A 21,201-nucleotide genomic window follows, 5' to 3' on the forward strand; every position below is an offset into this window, starting at 1 on the left:
GAGGAGCATTAGCCGACCTAGCCAGGTCGGCCAACACGCTGTGGTCCGCGGATCGGCCGTTGTTTCTGCGTGGCCAGCGGGAGGATGACCAGAAGGAGGTGATGCCCTTGGATCTATCGAGGTAGAAGCCTCGACGAGACCCACGGTGGATGTACTTCCAGGAGGGACGAAGAACGATGTCCGGGAAGCAGTGCAGCGCAGGTGGAAAGCGCAACCACCGAAAGCGGAGCCCGAAAAGTTCTGCCGCTGAGTACCGAAGTAGTCCTTCCATAGGTCGATGGAGGAGCGACAGGATGGTCCAAATTAGTATGGCCCAGACAAAGGCCCCGATTTCCCCCGCCATGAGGTATAGAGGGGTGGAGATGGCACGGGACCTCGTCTGAGATCCGAAAAGGTAGGACGCTGTGACAGCGTAATTAAAAACAATCAGATCGTGGTTGACGATCAAAAATGAATTGGCGACAGTAAAACCGTAAAAACGTTAAAAATGTGTTGCGGGTGAGCAGCGGCAGCCAGACAACGCCAGCGTTCACTCAACCCGGGGCGTATCACTAAACTCACCTGTGACGTATGCACAGAACACGAGAGCGAGATACGTCGGGAGGCACGATTCCGAGGCAAGTTGGTCATTAGATCGATAGGTTCTATAGGTTAATCGCCATGAAAAATATTATGTAATTGTCTTGGTTATTCTATAATTTACTGGTTGTAGCATGGTAACTTTATGAATAAAACATTCGTCACAAGGTGTAGTAATGCTAATGTTAACTGTCGGTCGAACTAACGATGACGTGTGGTAGATTCTTTCGTCAAATTGATAGTAGATTACACATGCATCGTCTTGGGAAGAGGATGTCAAGCCACATCAATACTTACTTGTATTAATGATTACCAGTAAATTAATCTTTGCTGTGTGAGACTGGAAAAAAATACTCTGATTTTGTGGTATGCTGTTGTCATGATGCCATGTGAGTACAACATATTTTGATCCATTTATTTTGTTGAATAATCCTGCAGTACACAGCTGCTGATGTAATGTTCAATGTTAATAAGTAGTTTTCAAACATTTGCCCTTGAAACATACTTTTGAGTATCAGAATTCTTGATTATGAATATCAGTCAAAATAGAAAAATGGGTTGCCATGATGAACGTTTACGGAACCCAAAATTAGTTACCGTGGTTTCTCATTGGGTAATCCGACAGAATCGAAAAACGGTTACCGTGAATTTCCGAAATCCTCAGGCCTGCTACAGTACGTCTTTTTTTCCCGCAATGATCGCAGTTTGACAATCGCCACCATTGTTGTTTTGATCTTGCATTAAGTAATCTCGCGTGACGAGATTGAAGAGCTCGGCCTTCACCTCGTGGAAAGCAGATGATTGCCAAGTTGTGTAACGTTAAAACAAGTGTTGCGAACAAGTGTTGCGAAAGTTTATCGCGGAGCTATCACAGAGGAAGCAGATAAAGTTGGATAGTTTTTTGCGATAATAAGTTGACTTTGAGAAAGCCTCAGTTTTGCGCTCCCTAGTATTCGCCGTTTTTGTCATTTTCGTTTTTGGCGACCCTACGCGACTTACTTACACGAGGGAAAAGTTGCTTAGCATTGGGGAGTCTACGCTCAGACTTTTTTCACCAGCACACGAAAATCCACAAGGTTTTTCGGAGCTAATAGCGAGCGGAGCGGCTGCGCTGTACGGAGCATGGAAACCCCGTCAGAGAAGGGGGAAGCGAGCCGGCGTGCTTGTCAGGCTCCGGCAGCGTGGATTTCGAACCCTGCTCCGATCGATCTATCTTGCTAATCTACGTTCTCTGCCAAACAAGATGGATGAACTTCTCCTCACAAAGACCAACAAAACCGTTGCACGTTCTGCTGCGCTCTGCTTCACTGAAACCTGGCTCAGTGATCGCCACCCGGATTCCGCGCTACATCTACCCGGCTTCCGCCTACTCCGAGCCGATCGCAACACGGAGCTATCAGGGAAATCGAAAGGTGGTGGAATTTGCTTCTATATCAACGGAGAATAATGCACTGATGTCACGAAGCTCGACGCACACTGCAGCCCGGACTTGGAGTCGCTGTCTTTAAACTGCAAGCCATTCTACTCGCCACATGAGTTCACCTCCTTTGTACGAGTCGATGTCTACATTGCGCCACAAGCTAACGCTAACATGGCGATACAAACGCTAGCTGAACAAGTAAACAAACTCGAACTAAAATATCCAGAGTCACCCCTGATCATTTTGGGCGTTTTTAATAGAGCGCATCTAAACCGTAACTTCCCACATATAACCAGCACATTGACTGTTTCACCAGAGAAGGCAACATTCTAGACCACTGCTATACAACACTCAAAGGTTCATACTGATCGATCGCTCGCGCAGCATTGGGTCTTTCTGACCACAATTTAATACACTTAATACCTACATACAGACAGAAACTCAAATGTGTTAAACCGGTTGTTAAGACTGTGAAGAAATGGACCGATGAAGCAAAGCTAGCTCTACAAGAATGCTTAGACTGCACTGATTGGGGCGTCTTTGAAACTTCAACGGGCACACTGGATGAATACACAGACACTGTAACATCATACATCAGTTTCTGTGAGGACATGTGTGTACCAACGAAGTCCTTCTGCTCCTTCAACAATAACAAGCCATGGTTCACTCCCAAACTCAGTCAACTTATAAAAGAGAAAGAGGCCGCATTTTGAAGTGGCGATCGGGCACTGTACAAACACGCCCGAAACCAATTGACAAAGGAAATTAACATCACAAAGAGAAGCTATACAGTGAGGCTGAAAAAACATTTCTCTGCTAACGACTCTGCATCTGTGTGGAAGAGCCTGAAATCAATCACAAACTATAGAATGCCATCGCTCACAAACTGAACAATAAGGGTCTGGCTGATGAACTAAGCATGTTTTTATGCCGATTTGAAAAGGACACCCCCATTTCCCAGATTCACCCACCTCAACCAGAAACTACTCTATCCACGCCCCCACCCTCATTCTCTCCCCTACAGATCCACGAACAGGACGTGAGACGGCTCTTCAAACAGCAGAAGATCAAGAAAGCTGCGGGGCCCGACAAAGTGCCCCCCTCCTGCCTGAAAGTCTGCGCTGACCAGCTGGCTCCGGTCTTCACACAAATCTTCAACAGATCCCTGGAGCTGTGTGAGGTCCCATCCTGCTTCAAACAGTCTACCATCATCCCAGTTCCCAAGAAGGCGGCAACATCGGAACTGAACGACTATAGGCCTGTCACTCTTGACGTCTGTGGTCATGAAGTCCTTTGAACGCCTTGTGCTGAACCACCTAAAGAATGTCACCGGACCCCTGCTGGACCCTCTTCAGTTTGCCTACCGGGCAAACAGGTCCGTGGAGGACGCAGTCAACATAGGCCCGCACTACATCCTCGAGCACCTCGACAGCACAGGGACCTACGCAAGGATCCTTTTTGTGGATTTCAGCTCTGCGTTCAACACCATCATCCCAGAACTCCTCACCCCCAAACTTCTCCAGCTCGGTGTGTCCCCTACGATCTGCCAGTGGATCCTCCGTTTCCTGACGGGACGGACACAAATGGTGAGACTAGGAAGAACAACATTATCAACACACACTACTAGCACTGGAGCCCCACAGGGATACGTCTTCTCTCCACTGCTCTTCTCCCTCTACACGAACGATTCCACTTCAACAAACCCAGCTGTCAAACTCATAAAGTTCGTAGACGATACCACGGTCATCGGTCTCATCAAAGACGGTGACGAGTCTGCGTACCGACAACAAGTGGACAAGCAGCTGGAGCTCTGGTGCAGACGACACAACCTAGGGCTGAACACGCTCAAGACTGTAGAGATGATCGTGGACTTCAGGAAACATCCTTCACCACATCTGCCCCTCACACTATCCAACTGCCCTGTGTCAACCGTCGAGACCTTCAAGTTCCTGGGAATCACAGTCTCCCAGGACATGAACTGGGAGGTCAACACCAACTCCATCCTGAAAATGGCTCAGCAGAGGATGTACTTCCTGAGGCTGCTGAGGAAGCATGGCCTGCCACAGGAGGTGCTACGGCAGCTCTACACGGCAGTCATCGAATCAATCCTGTGTTCTTACATCACGGTTTGGTTTGGGCCCGGCACAAAAAAGGACAAAATCCGACTTCAACGGACAGTTAGGACGGCGGAAAAAATCATTGGCACCGCCCTACCCACTCTTGAGGACTTGCACACTGCAAGAATCAAGACAAGGGCACGGAAAATCCTACTTGATACCCCGCACCCTGCCCACCACCTTTTCCACCTACTCCCCTCAGGCAGGCACTTCCGATCCATGTGCACCAAATCCAGCAGACACTTATAAACAGCTTCTTCCCTCTAGCCATTAACTCCCTAAACAGTAACCCAAATCTACCTGTATAGTGGCTCTTTGCAATTTTGCACAACCCTGTGGAACAGCATAACCGCTATAATCATTGTAGCTCCTGCTCTGTACTTACTTGAAACACTGTCACTGATGTATACTCCACCGCACCAGACACTTTAAAGCGCTCAAGGACATCTGCACAATTGCACACTTAAACTGTTAAATTGTCACTGGCTATCGGGCAGTATGAGCCAATCACCTGTGGATCTTTACCCTTTTTGTGGAAGGGGAGGATGACACCACTTCTCCACAGCTGTGGGCACCATGCTTCGAGCCAGCTTATATTAAAGATGGAGAGAGAATTTAAAAAAGAAATATGGACCAACTTAAAACAAAGAATAGCTTTATTAATTGAAACAGAAAAGATTTAAAGTGCATCTGAAATTCAAAAATAAAATAAAATCCTGAATTAAACTATAAACATTTTTTGACTGACCATGTCAAACCATACGATACTGAAAAATAAAAGTACATAAAATCAATAAATAATGCATTCAAACTTATCACCAACATTTACTCAGGAGCAAAATATTTAAAAAAAAAACCTAACCTGCAAAACAAAAATATAATTTGTGCTGATTTTTTTTAAACTCAAAGATGATGTCTGGATTAATGGCTACAATGAGCATGTTTTGTAATGCACAGATTTTGGAAGCGAGGTTTGAAGCAGGACACAGCAACTCCCAGTTCCTGCTCAATGTGTAGCCTGGACCTGTATTTGCTTTTCAGAGCAGCAACAGCAGAGAAGCCAGTCTCACACAAGTACAACGCTCGCTGGTTTACTGAAGCAGCAGTCACAAAGCGGGATGATTGTTTTATTCGGCACGTTTTCGCTGGAAAAACTCAAGCAGCTTAACAGCGTGATTGGGGTGTAATGTCTTTGACGCCTTAAATTATTTGGCTTCATGCTGGCCAAGCGCTACATACGCTTCGTCATATTTCCTAGTCTTACCTTTCGGGAGACTTTCGTTTGTCCGAAAGGGAGACTTTCGTTTGTCCCGTTATCTCCATCTCTCTCTGCCTGTCTTCTCATCCTTGTTAAATATTTTTTCATGGTGTCACTTGAGGGTCTGCTACACTTCAAACTCATACTCTGTGCTGTGTGCAAAGCGTGGATGCTCAATGCAAACAAAACACCCTCTTCCGTGAGTTGAGTGAAAGCTGGCGCGTCTGGCTGCCACTGCTCACCCGCAATTTTTAGCGTCTTTTACGGTTTACTGTCGTCATAAGAAAAACCCTACGCTCCTGTCCCAATTCATTGTGATTTTAAACCATCAATCGTCATGCGATTGTTCTTAATCGCGCTGTCACAGCGTCTTACATGTTCGTCTCTCAAATGAGGCCCCGTGCCATCTCAACCCCTCTGTACCCCATGATGAGGGTCAACAGGGCCGATGTCTGGGCCTTACTGCTCTGGCCCATCCTGTCGCTCCTCCATCGACCTGTGGAAGGACTGCCACAGTACTCAGTGACAGAGCTTCTCAGGCTCCGCTCCAAGTGGTTGGGCTCCACTTCCCGGACATTGCCCTTCGTCCTTCCCGGAAATACATCCACCGTGGGTCTCGTCGGGGCTTCCACCTCGATGGAATATCAATTTGCCACAAATCAAATGTGAAATGATCAAAACGTTAACTCCAACAAAAGGAAGTAACACGTGTGGCGATGTCAAGTAATGATGTACGAACGCAGCATCGAACTGTATTGTGCCGTGAAGTTCCATGTTGTGATCAAATTGAACTCACTTCATCCCATGCCTACCATTTTACGGTCCTTGTCTTGAATTATAGGAGCCTGAATAACGCAGATTTTCACATCCAAGAGGTCAGATATTCAACGTGTGTCTGCGGAAGTACGATTGGTGTACAAGCAATCCCAGCTAAGGATTCGGGAAAATGTAAATCTCTCTCCCACTCATCAGTCTCTGTATTGTACACCTGGACGATGCTCGTGACATTGTTCAAGTGCCAGTTGTAGCCCCCGACAATGTAGATTTTTCCGTTCAGTAGGCAACAGCCAGCCTCGGACTGGCCTGCTCTCATGGGGCTGATGGTTGTCCACTGGTCACTCTGTGGATCGTAATGCTCGACAGCCAGCACATCAAAACAGCGGTCCACATGGTCCACACGTCCACCCAAAGCATAGACCCGATCTCGACTGCATATCATGGCATGCAGCACTCTAGGTTCGTTCATGGGCGCTCTGAAGTTCCACTGGTCGGCCACTGGGTCATAACAGTGTAGGATTTTCATGTCATCCAAAGAGACGCCATAACCACCGGAAATGTACAGCTTTTCTCCACACGGGGTCCCTGCATGACCCCAAATTCTGCGTTTTAATGGCTCCACGTAGGTCCACTCATTTTTCTTTGGGCAGTAGCACTCCACAGATGACAGACTGCCAGATCGATTGCGCCCTCCAGTTGCATACAGTTTTCCGTTCAAGACATTGAGAAGAAACTGGATGCGGGCCTCCTGCATTGGTTGGATGCGGAGCCACTGGTTCAAGTGCGGATCAAAGCGCATACAGCTGTCAACGGCACCTTCTCCACTGCGATACTGCAAATGCTGCCCACCCACAACATACACAAAGTTGTCAAGGACAGCGATGCAGGCGTGGCTGCACCCTGTGTCCATCTCGGTCAACTCCTTAAACTGACGGGAAGCAGGATCAGGGAGATAATACACCTTGGTGCTTACTAGGCGGTCGTTGTCAGTGTACGGGGTCCCGCCAAAGGTGATTAATGATATGACATCAGAACGAATGAGCGTGCGTGGTGACTGCATCTCATGCTGTCGGAATGGAAGAATTTGGTAATTGAAGGCCTCCAGGAGGTACTGGCGGCACTGCACGTCCTCCACCATGATGTCTACCCTCTGAACACTGTCCACCAGCTCAGACGAACGCATGAGTGGGAAGCGCACATGGCAGAGGACATTGCTCGCTTGAGTGCGACGGGACTCATCGTGTCGGAGCCATCGAATAGCTGCATGGAAGAGATCAATCTCGCGGCAATTTTTCAGCTTGTTGCTCTGCAGAAAGAAGATGAGGCGCTCCATGGGAATGTGCAGGAAGTCCTCCTCCTCGGCTATTTGAAGGAAGTGGCAAAAAGTGAAGGCATCCACCGACGCCTTGAGGGAAGACAAACTGAAGGTGGTTGCCATCTGGTCAATGTGCAGGCATGTCTTAACACTGATGGCTGAGTGGAGGAACTCTTCACAGAATTCAACAACAGGGACCATCTGGAGGAAGACAGCTGCTCCAAGGACATCCTGAATGCAGTCCAGATCTAAAGTGACTTCCGAACTGTAAGCAAAGTCAATAATATGCTTCAGGCCCCGGGCAGACAAACCTTCCAGCTCAATGGTATTTTGATTCGACTCCTTCATGCCGCCAGTGAACATGGCTCTGCAACATAAACACAAGTGCAAACGTTAAATCTTTCACAACATTTCGTCTGAAATCACACTCTAAAAGCTACTTTCTTTAACAAAGTTCTCAATGATAAGAAAACAGTCTGGGTATTATCCACCTTTTCACAAGGACCTGAAATCTTCTCTACATGGTGCTGAATCATCCCACGGGTTAAGACAGCACACGGATTTCTGCCCCCAAACCCGATGTTTGAAGTATGCTTGCCTTGAGCAACTTTCCCATGTTCTTTGTACTTGTTCCAGATTTCAGACACAGTTGACTGTGAGCAACGAACATCTTTTGCGAAATTGCGTGATGATTTACCTTCTTGAAGAAGTTGGATAATTCTCTCATTGTTTCAATTGACACCTCTTGTGTTGGAGTCATGATTCATGTTCGTTCATATCAGTCCACTAGGTGCAACAGCTCTTCAAGGTATGATAACTCCCATTTAACTGCAGACTAATGATCAGATTTAATCTAATGGATGTGTTATGTTTGGAAAAGGAAATTTACATGGTGATTCCATATTTTCCTCTGAATTGAGTGATTGCATTTTTTTCCCTCTGCTTAGTCAAAAAATCTAACTGTTACTGCTCACATTTTTTTCTTGATTTCTTGTGTTTCTTAAAATCATAAAGTTGCCATTTGAAATGACTTTAGTTTTGTGTTCTGTCTGTGATCTGCTTCTTTTCTACAAATTTAAACAACTGAATAAACATCCTCTTAGACTTGTGATTCCATTTTTTTTCCCAGGGCCTGTACTATCAAACGGTGTTCTGAGAAATATTTTGAAATTCTTATGTGTCTGATATTTTCCAATGCATTACCTTTCTCTCCCCACCATATTGCTTTCAGTCTAGTTGTGCTTTGCTCTGAGTGCGGAAATCAATTTGAATTTAAAATGTAAATGGAATCTGAAATAGTCCTGTGGTCCACACTGACCTGAAGTAATCACTACAAGCGGCCAGCACAGCTTTGTGGACCTGGAAGCGCTCCTCATTGATGGCCAGCACCACGTCAAGAAGTTGGCCTTGAGCCCTCAATATTGACAAGCCCTGGAGGAGAGTAGCACTGTGGCTGGGTGCTGAAAACGTGCAGCGGAGGGTGCAATTCTTGCTAGCCATACTGAAACAGAAAAGGGCTTTGTCACTATGAGTGAAACAAGGGATCCTCAACTTTTCTCAGATATAACTTTCAGATTCTCACATGAATTTGGACACTATTTTAGATCTGCCCCGACAATGGAATTTTGCATACAGTGGATGAAAATACAACTCTGTCATTACAATTTCATGAGCAATAATTATCCAAATTTGATGAGTGGGCTGTACAGTAGATCAGTAATCATTATTTTGTATTACTACACAGTGTCACTCAGTGAATAAGGGAATGTTACAACCATGTAGAAATAAATATCTTGATAACACCAATATTGCTGTACAAATTCACCTTCCTAATATAATGACCAAAGTAATTGTTTCAATTTTTTTCCAAAAAACACGAATAAAACCGAACCAAATACCGATTATATTGTATTTGTTAATAATGTAATTTTAGATGTGGGATTGAATGATCTGTTTAACCCAGGATGTGGTTGATTTTAGCATAGGTGGCCAGCATCCTGAGGAGACGCTTCAGGCTTGAATGACTTATGTCATTATTCTAAGAGGACGACGCTTGGTAACAGCTGTATTTTCATTACCCACTATTATCTTTCATCTTTAATAATTCATGTGGGCAACATAAAAAATTAACAATACTGTACAGGGGAAATGCAAACAAATGTTGCTCTTAAGTTAGGTCCTAACTTGTGATTCTACTATTTACATGTTTGTTTAAGATACTATTATAGTCATATCAATTCGTACGAACGCACCGTAACTGTTTTACGATCCTCGACAATCAATATCTCCTGCTCTTCCGAGCCTAACCTCAACAGTGGAGAATAGAGGCCCCGGATAGATCCTCGGTCTTTCCTGTATTCTCGCTCTGGCTCGAAGGCGGGTCGAGTCAAGGGGACGCCGAAATAACCAACAACGACCCCGAGGAATAGCTCCAACATTTCACCGACTCACTCACCTGTTCTGCGAATGTATCACTGCGATAGCGCCACCATCCGACTTCGCCATTTTCTAGCACACGTGAAAACTCATTGAGCATTTTGCTGCAATATATCATCAGAGATTTGATGGGAAACGCTCTCAATGTATGGCATTCAAACTCAGAGCGCTGAGTCGTCACGGACTGCTTCTCAATAGTGATGTGTCGTTCGCGAACGAGCCGGCTCTTAGAGCCGGCTCTTTGAAGTGAACGACATGAGCCGGCTCCTAAGAGGGAGCCGCTTTAATGGGGGCCGACTTTTTTTTTTCCTCCTGTTTTTTCCCCCTTTCGGTTAAAACCGCACGTGATTGGTCAAGATCCGAGGTAGAAGGGGAGACACAGCAGCACCCTGTGAGCACTGAGCAGCACACGAACAGGTGAGACAGGGAGACGAGAGAGAGCTCGATAGCGCTTGAGTACAGAGAAAAAACTACACGGTGGAAAGTGGAAAGGTGAGAAAATGGATAGGAAACGCAGTGAAATTTGGACTGATTTCAACTTAATTGATAGTTCAAAGGCAGCGTGTAGACTGTGCAAGGTTAAAATGTCCAATATCAAATATTAATTTATCATTTGTTGTTTGGTAATCAAAGCTTACTTATGTTGTTTTACTGTAAATATTTAAACACTTATAAATATGCACAATCAGAGATTGGAACTTTTTGTTGACCTTTTTTTGAGATGGGTCTTTGTTTTTGTACTTTGTAATTTATTTTTTTGTAGCACTCCATGTTGTACGCCATGTTGAGTATGTTCAGAAGAATATAAATAAAGCCATATAAATAATAAATATTTGATATACTGTATATTTTTTACATTCGTAATTCATTTTACACATAATTTTACATTATTTTTGGTATTAAATTAATTTAAGCAACAAAAAAACTGAGGAGCCATTTGGGAGCCGAAAGAGCCGGCTCTTTTTAGTGAGCCGAGCCAAAAGAACCGGCTCTCTAAAAAGAGCCGGAATTCCCATCACTACTTCTCAAGCTTGAACTGGGTAAAGCGATCGACTGTTGACGCCTGTTGTGATCGGTGACGACAGCTCGCAACAGCCTTGAGTGCCCGCCCTCCTGATGTCTTGACAGTTTCCGGTCGCTTGGTGGCGCAACATGAATCCGAAAGCCAGGATATTAACCGGGATGAATCAGATCCCGATTCTCAATTTCACAGAAAGCAAACGCAGTTTATGGGATAGTCTTGATATCCATGTCGCCAGGGCTCATGTACCTCCGAGCATTTATATTACATATCTTTGATATCTGATATTAGTGTCAAGTCAAGCTTTATTGTCAAATATGCTCTATGTGCAACATACAGCACAGATGAAATTACTTTTGTCTCAACCAGTGCAAAAATGCAGCGCATTGAAACACACACAGCTAAAAATAAGGGCAGCAACACTGAAGTGCATAAAAAGACATAAATATATAAATATAAACAAATAAAACAATAAATAGCAATAAACAGACTATCAAGGGCAACAAGTTGAAGAGGGTGTCAGATGGGTGGGTCGGGTCACCTGCAATCTGGATGGGTTTGCAGGTCAGACGAGAGTTGTAGATGTCCACGAGTGGGGGAAGAGAGACACTTCTGATCTTCTCAGCTGCTGTATCAACGCGCTGCAGAATCTCTCGGCAGGACACCGTGCAAGCACCGTACCACACGGTGATGCAGCTGGTATTGCACTAGTTCGGTCTTTTTCAGCACTAGTTGGACACTCACCCACCCTAGTTATGCACCTTGTCGTACTAGTTGCATACAAACTCTGACTAGTCACTAATTTTCGGCAACTTGTCAACTAGTCAAACATGGATTATTCTAAAATGTTAACTAGTGACCCATGATTTCATGCACTAGTTAACTTGTGTGTTATGAAATACTGGTTAACTAGTGACGGATAAAACACTGACTAGTTACCTAGTTTTAACCCCTTGAAGCCTTGATATTTCACTATCCATCCATCCATCCATCCATCAATTTTCCAATCCGCTTATCCTCATGAGGGTTGCGGGCATGCTGGACCCTATCCCAGCCGTCATCGGGCAGTACGCGGGTTACACCTTGAACTGGTTGCCAACCAATCACAGGGCACACAAAGACGAACAACCATGCGCACTCACAGTCATACCTTGGGACAATTTAGAGTGTTCCATTAACCTATGGTGCATGTTTTTGGAATGTGGGAGGAAACCAGAGTACCCAGAGAAAACCCACGCAGGCACGGGGAGAACATACAAACTCCACACAGGAAGGCTGGAGCCTGAATGGAACCCTGCACTACTGCACTGTGAGGCCGACATGCTAACCAGTCGATTGCGAGATTTAACTAGCGAGTCTCAAAAAGGTTCCTCATTAACCAGAGATACCCCAAATATCTACTAGTTACACTATTGTGACATTTTGACTTAACTAGTTGCACGAATGAGGTCCAAAATGTTCACTAATAGAACGACTGGATGCCAACCTGCTCACTAGTCAACTATCCATCCATCCATCCATTTTCTGATCCGCTTTATCCTCACAAGGGCCGCGGGGCGTGCTGGAGACCCATCTCGGCTGTCTTTGGGCAGTAGGCGGGGGACACCCTGAACCACTTGCCAGCCAATCGCAGGGCACACAAAGACGAACAACCATCCACGCTCACACTCACACCTAGGGACAATTTAGAGTGTTCAATCATCCTGCCCTGCATGTTTTTGGAACCTGGGAGGACGCTGGCACGGGGAGAACATGCAAACTCCACACAGGAAGACTAGAGCCTTGATCGAACCCACGACCTCTGCACTGTGAGGTCGACGCACTGACCACTGGACCCCAGAGCCACTAGTCAACTAGTTATGCAAAAAAACAATGAGGAGGTGAGGCCGACTTGTGCGTCCAGGATTCCTATTGGATCTACAGTTAAAATAGGATTCAGGTTTGTCATTCTCCTACCCACTTTACTTTCATGTTTTACACTAGTTGACAATTTGTCCTGAGGATTTGCACCTAGTTCACAAAAGGCTGCCGACAATGGGTTACAAGTTGATGGGTGTATGCAGAAATCCAAACTACCGAAGTGGTTACAATTTATTTTGACCTTACAAGTTATAGAGAGGCTAAAAATTTAGCTAGTTAACTAGTCAATGCAAAGATATCCCCTAGTTACACTAGTTGGGCTCTTTTTTTACCTTTTTTACTTGTTAACTAGTGAAACATGGTGGATATCAAGGTTACAAAATAAAATGTTTTTCCATACATAATGGGTCCTCGGCTTAAGGTCCCAACACAGAACATTTTGAATCAAACCTCTCACATATAATATTCCATGGTGTGCAGGGATTCTGTGATTTTGTGAGAGATTCATTTGATTTGTAAACTAATGAAAGAACATGCAGCTAAATTGGTACACTTGCCAGTTGAAATGCCTTTTTACTGCCATAACATCATCTGCTCACGCTGTATTTTACTTATTTATGCTGAAAGACATCAAGTTTCATTGTGAAGTTTGATCTGAAATTATAACTGCAATTAGGTCTTTTTTCAGCTCATGCGTGCTATTGACTTTTTTCTTCATCATCTTTTTGTTTTACATTCTCACCAAAAAGACACATTTGTGTCATCACACTTGGCTGCAGGTGGGCATCAGAGGGCAGCTGGTTCGGTTTGTCCTCCTGAATATTGTAAACAAGACCTCATGCAAAGAAAAAAAAACACGGAGAAAAAAAAAAGTCATTGTAAAGTCATTTGACTCTGTTCTTCTGCTTTGCGCCAAGACACAGAAGTCACTTGTGCCTCCAAATCATATTAAATAAGCTGTGGCTAATTCTTTTAAAGCACCTCTCAACTGGAATGATCATGGGGGGAGGAAATGAGCTGTGAATATTAAATAAAGAATGAGTCAAAGACTGCCTGAATCCAATCCCTTCCCCACCCCCATCATTTATTTTGTTGTATTCATTGCGGTTGAAATTAGGACAGGAACTAACGATTACTTTTTTAAACTGTTAATCTGTTGATTATTTTATCGAATAAACAATGGATCGGATAAAAAAGTATGTTTTAATATCTATCCGTTTATGAAAAAACAGGACATTATTACAAATGGACGCTGAGGAAAATGCACACATAAATTATTTATGGTTCTATTACTGGTTTGGTCCATAAAATGTCAGTAAAATTCCAAAATAAAATCAACTGTTTTATTTTGATTCAGCACAACCATAATCAATCTGTTTTCATGGAGGACAAACAGAAATCAGAGATTATCAATTGTTGAGAATCTGAAATTCAGATGATGTGGACAATTTCAAATAAAAAAGCTATACAATCATTTGTGATTCATGATCAAAATTTAAAAAAAATGTTATCAAAAATAACTATCAATTAATTTGATAACCCATTAGTTGGTGATTCATAAATCTATCTATCTATCTATCTATCTATCTATCTATCTATCTATCTATCTATCTATCTATCTATCTATCTATCTATCTATCTATCTATCTAACTAGGTTGACAGTGCTGTAGAACTATGTGTCATACTGACAGCTTTTTCTAATATCCCCGAGTCGTTAAATAAGGAAAATAAAACATGGATAGCGTTCAGTTTGACGCTGTGCAGTTTTACAGCTGCAACATACAAGCAACATACTAAATACATTTTGAAATTATCACCTCTCAGACAAGTTATTCTTTATTATACTTGTAAGTTGAGGGGTTCGTTGTTTTTCAGTGGATGACTCTTAGTCACGAATGACAGATGGAGAGATGGAATCCTTTAATGCAGTTTATTAAAAGGAGAAAGCAAAAAAAAAAACGCCTGCACCTCCGAACGGAGGAACGAGAACACACCTCCTTCCCGGTAACACAAAACACATCCTGGTTTCCTTAACCAATCAGATAATATCAACATAAACTTGTTTAAGCAATTATTAAACGGAATATAACCTAGGTAACTGTAACACAAAATAATATAATGCTCAAATATAAAATGAAAATAATTAATAATTTAACATAAACTTACATACTTATAAAAGCAGAAGTGGGGTACACATCTTTGGAATTTCATTTGATTTATTTGTGGGTGAAGTCGCTCATGGTGGAGTGGTACACTCGCTTGACCTGTGTTCGGGCAGCATGGGATCGGTTCTCACTCAGTGACGGTGTGGATGTGAGCGTGAATGATTGTTTGTCTGTATATGTGCCCTGCGACTGACTGTCCACCAGTTCAGTTTGTAGTCTGCCCTTAGTCCGCTGGGATTGGCCCCAGCAACTCCCGGCGACCCTGTGGTGGATGGATGGATGGATGGATGTTTCGGGGGTGTACCTCTTGCTCTTCGGCTCTGACGCGAGAGATGGAATTGGGGGCGGGGTGTTTCGTGCTTTTTCGCTATTGGACCAGTAGATGGCACTGATATACTCCAAGGTCCCACCAATGTGTGTTAGTGGGATCCCAGTGTGACTTAGCAGAGAGGCGGGTGAAGAACCGAGCTCAAGTCGCGGAGGAACTTTGACTAAAAGCGCTCGCTTTCCCGGCTTTCGTCGGCTTTCTTCTCTCAGTGTGGATACTAGAGCTATCAAACAGTTCCAGGTGCGTAATTACGCACGGAGTCAAAGCCGCGGCGTTGTTGGCTGAGGAAAGCCGCGGACAAAGGGAAGCAGGCTGGACGACAACTGATTTGAGAAGAGAGGAGTTCCTGTCGGAAGAAAACTGGGGGAGTCGGAAGTGATTCTTAGTTCTCATTTGAAGACCCTCGGAGCATGGGGTAAGTTTGACGCCTTATGTTGCCTCCACTGTTGTATTCTGGGCTATAATGCTCCAATGGAGGACGTTATAACAGTGAATTCATCGGTTGGAAATTAGCACGACCTTGCACGCATCTCTATTTTTCGTCGTTTGCGTTTGTAAATTTAATAGCTTTGACCTGGTTTCATACAGTTCGACCCGCGTTACCAGCACGAAAGTCAAGTATACTTTCCTGACTGACTGACGGAGAAGTATTTACCATGTTAGGGACTTTCAGGGTTTTAACATGGATTCGCATTGCTCCAACTTCATTGTCATGTTGATGAAACACACAAGCTGAGGTTACGTACGCATGTGTGCAGTTCACAGCAACTACACTAATTTCCTGTTTTCTATTCCTCTATTTGCATTCACTGCACACACTCAAACACTATTGGAGCGCTTTGCTGTAAAGTGGATACTTGGTGTATTTGCATGGGGAAGCTCAAGCTGTGCTGTGTATCTCTTCAGCTGTAGCGGGTATATTTGGTTTGGCTTATGTTTGCTGCCAATAATTTGGTTCAAACACACGGTCACCCTCTGTAGTATATCAATTTCCTCCATAATCATAACTCAAACGTCACATGGGCACAATTGAATGCAATCACATCTAGTTTTGTTTGGCAATGTGATTTTATTTGCCACTTCTGATGATTCAAGTGTAGTGCTACTAGTACTATTTCTTCCCGTTTTATATTTAACAAATCAAGACAAGTTAGCGCTCCACCATACAGTACAAACGCAGCCTCCATAGACCCTCTTACATCATGTTGGATTTCTAACCACAAACATTAAACGCATTAACAGATAATCCACATCCCCTGCCATTTGTGAATGCCACCTCACGTCCCAACAAGGCAAATGTCAGCCAGCATTGACATTCAGTTGTTTAAGGCCAGGTACACACATGAAGACAGTTCGGCTGTTTTTGTCCCAATTTTGCCCCTTCTCCAAAGACGTCACATGGCCAACAATCATATGTCGTAAATAATGAACATGTTCAATAATTTCGCCCACAAATCTCTGTGGGGGTAGCCAAGTTCCTCTGAGCGAGGTGACTCTGCAAACTGTGTCATGATGGAATGTAGCCAATGAGAGAAGCTTTCTGACTGACAATGACATGAACCGCACTTGGTATACAGCAGTGGTTGTTTTAAAGTGCTATATAAATACAGTTGAGTTGAGTTAAGATACATTTCTTCAATCCTAACTGTTAGTATAATAGAAAGCACTGCATAATAAAACAAAATAAAAGGGCTCATTACTTTCTGCTCGGATGCATGGTGGAGTGTGGAGGTTTGCTAAAGGCAAGTCATTCACACGGATGACATTTTTTTTGGTGTGCCAATTAAAATCCAATTTATGGGGTAAGTTGAAAAAAAAATTTAGATACAATATGCCAATATTTGAGAGATTTGTGTGCAATGATGGTGTCACAGTTTTAACAGTACTGCACTGTTGTGAATGTTACATTGTACAAAGAAACGTGTTGTTCTTATGTACAGTCTATACTGCTTTCCTATTTCACAATACGTTTTGTTACCGGTTGTATGGCTGTATAGTGGAGGTGACCTTTAACAAAGTATTGTGAGAAATAATTTGGAATTTTGCATGAAGTTATGCATGATGCCTCATATTTTTGAGTGACTTTTGAGGCTGTATAACTGCTGAGGCATTTGAATTTAGAGGTTCCACTGTATATTTCTGGACCGTGTGTGTGAATGTTATTCTTTGCCTAACAATCTTAACTTCTTTCACCCTGTTTGCTTGACTTTCTTCTGATCATGCTGAAGAGGAGTTGCCTTCCAGCAATAAAATGTACCCACTACACCGAGAGAGGTACATACACACCCTTGCCTCCCTTGTCTCACCCCCATGCATGGTAGGGATGGGCAACGATTGATCTCTTATGATCTCCTACTCTGTTATTAGCTTGATAGTCTCACTGATGATTACGATGGCAGCAGTGATTATGAGCATCGCATAACTTTTAATGATGGTGTTCCATTTATAATTGATAAGAGACTGTGGATGAGCGGCACGTTGATCGACTGGTTAAAACATCCGCCTCACAGTCCAGAGGTCCAGGGTTCAATTTCAGCCTCCGGCCTTCCGATGTGTAGTTTGCATGTTCACTCCGTTCCTGTGTGGGTTTTCTCTGTTCGCCCTGTGCCTGCGTGGGTTTCCTCTGGGTACTCTGCTTTCCTCCCTCATTACAAAAACTTGCATGGTGGGTTAATTGATTCTGTCAAAATTATCCATTGGTGTGATTGTGAGTATGAATGGTTATTGTTTGTTTATGTGTGCCCTGCGATTGGCTGGCAACCATTTCAGGGTGTACCCCACCTACTGCAGGAAGATGGCTGGGATAGGCTACAAGACGTGAGGATAAAGCAGTTCAGATAATGGATGGATGGAAGAAGCTGTGAATATAAATCATACTTGGTTCTTCAGAGTTTACCAACATATGGTTTTGCCTGTCCCATATATCAATGGTCCGCAACCGCCAGTCTGCAGACCAGTACCGGGCCTCGGCCATTTTGGACCGGGCCGCACAGAGACAGACCTGCAAGCTGTTAGCAGACGTTGCGGAAATGTGCGCAGCACTAGCCAGTCGGAATTCTCCTCCTAACATTGGTTTGCAAGTTCAAATAAACAGAATCGCCCAATAAATGAAAGAAGCAGCAGTACACAGAAAGTAATCGTAACAAATTGACCAAACATACAGCTAAACACACAGTTGATGGGCAGCAATGACTTCCTAAAATGAAGAGATTTAGACAAGAGAAGTTCCTTCCCTGGCGACGTGGAGGAGGAAGCTGTTGCATGTGGTATAATGTCAAAAACAAGGCGAGACAATAAACCTGTTGAGTTATTTGAACAAGTAGCACCCAAGTCATCACGCGGAAAGCATGGAAATGCGAACACGTAAACATTAGCAGTTTACTCGCTCCTAACTAGCCGGCAGTCACCGCATGAAAGTAGCAATCAATTGTTTTGGTCAGTCACGTTTGCAAGTAGTAATGACGCAAATGCCAGATGTAGGATCGTAACTTCAATATTATTACGTTTACCTTATAAGGTGTATTTATAATTCCCGATTGGTCCATTTCTTAGTAGTTTACTGTGTTATTCTACATTTGTGGTAGTAGTGAATAAAACAGTTTGAGAGGAATGAAAAAAATGTTGAGTTACCCTATAACTATCTTTGTTGTCAGTACCTGTGCTTTAAAACTACCAATATAAAAGCAATGGTTGCCGGTCCGTGAAAAATATATACTTGTTTCAACTGATCCGAGACACAAAAAAGGTTCGGGACCACTGCCATATAGTGCACCACACAGCACCATCTTCAATGATATCTGTAACTTTTTACGACTCTCCAGAGACAACATTCTGGAGCTAATGGTTATCAGTGCGCCCATCCCTACATTTTCCAAACATTTATCTCCCCCTCCCCATGTTAATGTTCCTCACAGTGGAGTGTGAATCTGTGATGTTGGGAATGTGTGATGTGATGTGACTAATACTTGTTTCATTTAAACCTTTTGTTTGTCATTTTCATGTATTGAAAACCACCCCCTCCCCGATTACAGTACAGTGGTCAATCACCAGATTTCCTTAAAGTACATGCCATGCCTGTAATAGTTTTTGACCCCTCGTTACCATGAATTTATGAAACAATCCATCCGCCATGTCAGTTTGGGCAAAGTCACCCTATGATGATTAATCTACTTAATGACCATATTGAGTGGTCATTAGAGTTCCTTCATTGACTGTGTTTCCCTTGTGTCAAGTTTTATGTGCTTCTTAATGGGACACGGTGTGTCAGAAATCCTCCAGGAGTCGTAACACAACAGATGCTGTAAATTTCAAACCCAAATTACAAACACAAGTTATGCCCCTCAGTGTGGGCTTGATGACCAACCACCACATCTACAAGGAGATCCTTTGACATTCGCTTCGTTCAGTGCAGGGGTCGGCAACCCAAAATGTTGAAAGAGCCATATAGGACAAAAAAAAAAATGTCTGGAGCCAACCCCTGGTTTAGTGCGTGAGAAGAGGTGAACGTTGTGGCAGCCATAACAATGTGTCTGCTCACAATTCCATCTGACAGTTCCTGGGCGGGAATGTCATTGCTGAGCTGGAGCTACTCGTCCAACTTGGTTTCATGAGATTTTTATTTTTATTTTTTTTAATCTCAGCCCCGACCCCCGCCCCCCTAGCCCCAGCCCCTCTTTTACAAGCTCAAGGGAACTATCAATGGGACCATAATTGAAGAGATGGGAAACATTAAGATGGTGTGACGAAAGAGCTGTGGACAATCCCACGAGATTCCTTCCAGGAGTGCTGGAAGGTATAATAGAGAAGGCTGGGAAAGTGCATTGGATTACGTCGAAGGGAAAAATGTATTTTGTAATACAATTACACATACAGTGTACCTTTTGTGTCAATAGTCATTGAGCATTTTTGACACATCTTGTAATTTGGACTTCATAATGCGTTTATCTGCAGTATAATAACGCGAAAACACACATCACACTGACAGCCGAACTCGCTACACAGCAGGAGGGCAATTTAAAGACGGAAGGTTGTCAGTTGTTCTCTTGCCAAATTTGCCTAACCTGCACATTAGTGCTGCTTTTTTCACACACATAGAGTGCTTTGTCTCTCCTTGGCTGCTTGAGTTGGAACATTTGTGTGTCTTTTAACTCATCAACAACACTGAGTACCACAGCACATTCTCCTTTTTCGATGCAAATACATAAATATATAAATAAATAGGTTTAGGAATATGGCAGTTGGTACTGTTTGAGCTGGCCAGGTAAGATTCTTTTCATTACTTTGTAAAGTAGTTGGCTGGTAGGCGTTCAAAGGAGAACCACTCTTGATGGAAATACATTCAAAGCAAAATCTGCCAAAACAACATCAACAAAACCTCCAAAAAGCCCCAAGTCCTGAGGGACAAGGTTTGGGTCTTCTTTATGCACAGATGGTAAAAAAGAAGCATGCAACTGGTGTGCTCATTTAGACTCGATTTTAGCTGGCATACAGAATCCAGGACAGACTAAGGCTTCAGGGTGAATATAAAGTACATGATTTTTAATCTGACAACCATAACATGGGTTTTTCAGTTATTATCATTTAAAAGTCCAATGCCATTAAAATCCCCAAATTTCCATTGTTTTATGCATATTATCAGTGATAATGAGATTGTCACGTGGTTTATGTTTGACATCTATGCAGTTTGCCGATTGTACACAAGAGCCGTTTGAATTGCAAAGGGGAACAAAACAAGCTGTTCCTATTTAGGTGATGTAGATGCACTACTCATTATTCAAGTACCTGCCTATTTTGTGGTTGGTACACACTGACTCAACACAAGAAAAATGGCCGATCAACAAGATGGGTATATCTTATGCAAAGTAAAACCATGCATCACTGGCCAACCTTAGAAGAGGTGAGAAATAATGGCATCAGGTTATTTT

The 21,201-nt window shown here is 43.4% G+C and overlaps 2 protein-coding genes across 5 annotated transcripts in view; one reads left to right on the forward strand and one right to left on the reverse strand.

Annotated features, from left to right (window-relative positions):
• Positions 1–5,627: 5,627 nt before the first annotated feature.
• LOC109519120 (kelch-like protein 26) lies at positions 5,628–11,007 on the reverse strand. 2 transcript variants are annotated; one of them, XM_019875469.1, is made up of 4 exons: positions 10,925–11,007; positions 9,922–10,092; positions 8,785–8,967; positions 5,628–7,833 (listed from the first exon to the last, which is right to left on the reverse strand). In XM_019875469.1, the coding sequence occupies exons 2-4, from the start codon at positions 9,969–9,971 to the stop codon at positions 6,237–6,239; spliced, it is 1,830 nt and encodes a 609-aa protein (XP_019731028.1). In that variant the 5' UTR covers positions 9,972–10,092; positions 10,925–11,007; the 3' UTR covers positions 5,628–6,236. The 2 variants fall into 2 exon arrangements, with proteins under 2 accessions (XP_019731028.1, XP_019731029.1); XM_019875470.1 differs by lacking the exon at positions 8,785–8,967.
• A 4,355-nt stretch (positions 11,008–15,362) lies between these two features.
• Positions 15,363–21,201, forward strand: part of homer3b (homer scaffold protein 3b) — a 38,881-nt gene continuing 33,042 nt past the window's right edge. The window contains exons 1-2 of one of the 3 annotated variants that reach the window (XM_019875309.1): positions 15,363–15,692; positions 17,506–17,551. In XM_019875309.1, the coding sequence (XP_019730868.1) occupies positions 17,529–17,551 (23 nt within the window). In that variant the 5' untranslated portion in view covers positions 15,363–15,692; positions 17,506–17,528. The remainder of the gene's footprint in view (positions 15,693–17,505; positions 17,552–21,201) is intronic. The other 2 variants (XM_019875307.1, XM_019875310.1) reach the window with 2 other exon arrangements.

The sequence above is a fragment of the Hippocampus comes genome, unplaced genomic scaffold, assembly GCF_001891065.2.
Source record: "Hippocampus comes isolate QL1 unplaced genomic scaffold, H_comes_QL1_v1.1 scaffold132, whole genome shotgun sequence".
NCBI classification, from domain to species: Eukaryota; Metazoa; Chordata; class Actinopteri; order Syngnathiformes; family Syngnathidae; genus Hippocampus; species Hippocampus comes.